Here is a 4,958-nt window from a genome sequence, read left to right on the forward strand (position 1 = left end):
AGGTTCTACAGTTACAGTACCAGTGCAAACTACACCCCCGCATTCACTTATTTTCTATGCCTGGAGTGGTTGCCAGGCAGTCGCAGCCACAATAATAAAACTATATTGTTCAATTAATACCTCTTCCGACCATTAATTATCTTCACAAATGCATTTTTTGCAATAAATAAATCAGGCATTCACAAGAGATAAGACATTTATTCTGAATGTACAACAAACTACTTGCAAAAATACTATGGATTATCTATGTCAGGTATTTCTTTACTTTAAACAGAAGCTTCACAGGGAAGTAACATGGAAGCTGTATGATCTTACTTTTTGATTGCCATAAGCACGAAATGACATTTATATTACAAGTGCTGTGAAAGTTTGTGTAATCGTTACAATGACAACATATGTCCCCCTTTTTGATCTTTCTTCACATCCTCATTATCATCATCTGTTTTTAAGGCATACTATTCACTCACTCACCAACAATATTGAAATGAAACATTTTGGTTACATCCTTGTTTGTTAATAAATGTATTTTTTAATAAATCAAATGTATGCGTCCACTCTTTTTTTTTAATGTCATTAATCTTGAAGGCACTTTGCACAATTTTGCTACAAACAGTCAAACTTCCAACGTCAACGCTACATGTCAGCTCACCCAAAGCGAGCCCGCCGTTAGTGCTAATTACATAATGCACAAAGTACACACAAATGGCCTCTTGGCTACAAATGGACCCGGCATGGTCCCTACAATATCTCAAAAAAGGGAGTACAGCCATCACATTACAGCAACCATTTATTATCTCTTCTCAAGGGACAATACTATAGAAATTAAACTTGGATATACACTACAAGTTTGGACACACTTCCTCATGCTATTGAATGGGAAAGTGTGTTCAAGCTTTACTGGTAGTGTACTTTAGAATAGTCAATGTGCAGCTTGCATTGCAGTATAGATTTACTATCCACTGAAAATGAATCCGCACCATAATAAAGCCATAATAATTGACTAAATAGCTCACAATCCAGGTGAGTACACCTTACAGTGAACATGTGCAAATTGTGTCTGAAGAGTTGATATTTAGTGTGAGCACCACTGTTATCTAGTACTGCCTTAGTCCTTTTGGGCATGGAATTCACCACAGCTGCACAAATTGTGTCTTCCACTTGTTTACGATGACATCGCTGGTGGAGCTGGCGGATGTTAGCCACCTTTCGCTCCTCCACTTTCCTTCCTTCCACTTGACAATGTCTCACAGGTGCTCAGTTGGGTTCAGGTGTGGAGGAGACGTAATTGGCCACTCCTTCAGCTTCCTCATCATGGCACTTTTCATCTTGGAGGTGTTTTGGGGCTTGTTATCATGTTGGAAGACTGCCATGCGGCCTAGTTTTCCATGGGAGAGGATCATGCTCTGCTTCATTACATGTTGAAATTCCTGTCTCCCTCAATGAAGTGCAGCTCCACAGTGCTGGCAGCACTCATGAAGCCCCAGACAATGATGCTACCACCACCATGCTTGACTGTAGGCAAGACACAGTTATCTTGGCGCGCACTCGTGTAACCAGCTATTTAGACAATAACGGCTGCGTGATGAATGATTTTCAGCGGATAGTCAACCACTACTGCTATACAAACTGTACCCTGACTACTCTATAGTCTATCCAAGTTTAATTTCTTTCAGAAGATATAATGTCATGAAAAATGTTTGCGGAATGTGAGGGAGGTAGCATGTAGGAGAGATCCTTCTATTACCACAATTTGGCGTTTACATTCAAAAGTGTAATACATTTAAAGCAGACATGGCAAAAATAATCCTCAAGGTGGGAAGCGACACAAAGAGGACATCTATCTATATTGCTCAGTTTGAAATTGAATCAACATCTATGTAATTGTTGACAATGTTAGGCAGTTAACGTAAAATATGCTGCATAAACACCACCAGTCACTAATGAGCCAGCTCCTCGAAGTCAGAAAGCTGCTTCATTTGCTCCACTTGCATAGAATGTCTTCTCACAAGCTTCTTCTTGCACTTCAGCCCGCCTCTCTTTGGTGTGTTTGGCGCTGCCGGCGCTATGGATCGAATCCCGCTGGCCAGAGGCGACGAAGGCTTGCTACTGGCGCCAATGTCGGGGATGGGAGGGTTGGGGTTGACGTTGAGAGGGGGAAGATGGCCTGGCCTGGTGTGGGAGATGTGATCAAGGAGCAAGGTGCCAGAGCCTCTCCTCTCCAGCAGACCCGGTACACGCCGACGTGCGGTGCTCGGAGAGGATGTGCTGGTGTTGCTATCTAGTGACTCTCTGGAGCTGGTCAGCATGGCCAGAGGGGAGGTGTTCAGTTTCCTTCGCTCCAATGGGACCTTGGGGGAGTCCACCATGATAGAGTCAGAGTAGAGCTGGGAGTCAGAGTCGTAATGGTCGTTCCCAAGTCGTCTCCTGTGCACGGTGTCTCTGAGACTGGCGTGCCCACTGTTGCTGCCCTCCTGTTCGGTGGGCACGGTGCTCCGTCGCGCAAGAGGCTGGTGCTGACTCAGAGATCTCTCACAGGTCGGGGGAACCGACAGCGAGGCGGTCATCTTGATGGCTTGCTCGCCTATCACCAACGGGAAAACACCATCTTTGCCGTCCACGCTGTTCTGTCGAGACAAAGCTGCCCTCTTGCTTAGCGTCAAGCCGTTCACACCTGCCACCACATCTTCATCCGAGCTGGCCTTCTTAGTCTCTTCGTGGCTGTTCGCCCGTTCAGCCAGCACGGAGGGCGCAATGAGCCCCCACGGTTCCGACTGCAGGCGCTTCAGCTGAGGTAAACGTGCTCGCTTGTGGCTTGTGGGCCGCCGTGTGGGAGATGTGGGTCCATTGGCCAGTTTGTTGGCTGAGCAGGAGGTTTTCAGCTTGGTCTGGAAGCTGAAAACAGTGTTTTGTTGCTCCTGCTTGAGCGTGGGAGATGCCGCCACGTCGATATCAGAAGGAGAGGTGCAGTACACTGGAGAGGACCTGTCAACCAGCTCAGGAGATGGAGGGACATTCAGGTATTGTTTGGTGGTTTTGGTGCCAGACGCCGACTTGTCTGTGGTGATGATTATCACCTCCTTGCCTTTTGCTTTGCAAGCATCCAAGAGAAGCTTTAGTGTCTGCTTTTCATCCGTGTTGATGGCGTACACAAGTGCAGAGGCCCCGCTCCTGTCCTCCAAACTAGGATCAGCACCATTGCTCAGCAGGTGGTCCACCACCTCGTGTCCAGCCTCATGAATACAGGCGTGCATCAAGGCGGTCCTGCCTCCCTTGTCTTGTATATTAGGGTCGGCCTGGTTGTCCAGCAGATACTTGACCAGCTTGGATTTGCTGACACTCTGCTGGTCACTGTGCGTGGACATGCAGGCCACCATGAGAGGCGTCTCCCCACGTTCATTGCTCTCGTTGATGTACGCGCCGCCCTCCAGGAGGAGTCTGGTGAGCCTTAGACGGCGGAGCCATACCGCTTTCAGGAGAGAATTCCCATCAGTGCGCAGCTCCAGGATATCCGCCATCGCCAACTTTTCTTCTGTGTTTGGACTTTACAGCTTGCAGCCCTTCGAGGAAGAACATTATTACATTAAGTATTTCAGCTTACTTTTCCAAAAATGCTGAGACATCACCAGCAGGTGGCAGTGTGTTACACCATTGCAATCTTAAGGCTTAATAGCATTAATCTTTATTAATTGCAAGTGTACTCTACAATGGTGTCTTTTAATTGAGTCACCCATGGGAACAATCACTAACATAAAAGTGTACAAAGACACCGACAATGACAGTGCCATCTATGTAATTCTATTAATATGGCAGTTAAAAAACAGTGCAGAAATACAGCTAGTGAAATACCAGCATAAGACTGTTATAAATATCGATAACTTGGCCACAAATAAGAACCCCATCACAGATTTTTGATGCCTAAATTTTCATTTAACAAAAACACATGAGTGGTATATGGGTAAAGCGATACCATTGTGTTTGTTAGTTGGCGCAATCCAGTATATGCAAAACTGCTTTGCCCTTCATATTAAAATTAATTAATATAAATTAATATAAATGTGTGTAAATGGTCTTACCTGGTCAGAGGACAGGCTTCCCATGCTCAAAACAGCCTGTCACACGATGGAGAAATCAGCAGAGAAGGGATGGCTCAAAACAGAAAGTTCACGGCGTATTTTCGCCGATTATTTGTGCGCCATCGACGCGTCCTGTTTGTGTTGGTGGTGGCAGGTAACGCCGAACCTCTTTGGTACCGGGACGCACATGGGCGCACCTGGCTTTTGTCCTCCAGACGCAGAGGATTGGATTCCTGTTCTGCGTGCACTCAAGGAGCACAACCTGGAGACGCTGCGGGTTATAAATAACTACTTTCTTAGCCTGTTGAATGAAAACGTGTGCGCTCTTGACGTCAGAGAGGACCAAAATAAATGTGCGACTGATGAGAACCTCTGTGCACACGCCTCACATCCACCGGGCACACACACATACAGACAGAAGCAGTGTTGACATGGAAATGAACGTGCGTGCGTGCGCGTGTGTGCGTGTGTGTGTGTTTTATTGTACTAAATTCACAAAAAAGGGGAGGCGATTTGTAAATGAAAGCAGTGGGCATGTAAGCCTACACATCATGTAAATGAGGATGACAAATGATCTATTATTCTGTTGTTAACTCACTGATGAACTAAATGGAATTGTAGAGCATTTTCACTAGAACATACACAGTTTTCTATAATATTATAGTGACAGTACAATGGCAAATGCTGCAATAGTACACACAGTGTGATGTTGCCTTTTATGGGGCAAAACATTGCGTTTTGAAATTGTTCACTGCTATTTTCCACATAGGAAATAATGCAAATTGAATTAATCTGTACTGGGATTAAGCTCTCACCACCATAAAGTGTTATTTAACTGTACAATGGACAACGTTGTTAAGGAGCATTCTCAATTGTCATGAAAAT

At 45.3% G+C, this 4,958-nt stretch overlaps 1 protein-coding gene across 1 annotated transcript; it reads right to left on the minus strand.

Moving 5' to 3' along the window:
* Positions 1-202: 202 nt before the first annotated feature.
* Positions 203-4,504, minus strand: ankrd34c (ankyrin repeat domain 34C). The gene is made up of 2 exons (XM_054776570.1): positions 4,074-4,504; positions 203-3,557 (listed from the first exon to the last, which is right to left on the minus strand). Exon 2 carries the CDS (start codon positions 3,513-3,515, stop codon positions 1,938-1,940), a length of 1,578 nt encoding a protein of 525 aa, XP_054632545.1. The 5' UTR covers positions 3,516-3,557; positions 4,074-4,504; the 3' UTR covers positions 203-1,937.
* Positions 4,505-4,958: the final 454 nt, after the last annotated feature.

Source organism: Dunckerocampus dactyliophorus, chromosome 5, assembly GCF_027744805.1.
Source record: "Dunckerocampus dactyliophorus isolate RoL2022-P2 chromosome 5, RoL_Ddac_1.1, whole genome shotgun sequence".
NCBI lineage: Eukaryota > Metazoa > Chordata > Actinopteri > Syngnathiformes > Syngnathidae > Dunckerocampus > Dunckerocampus dactyliophorus.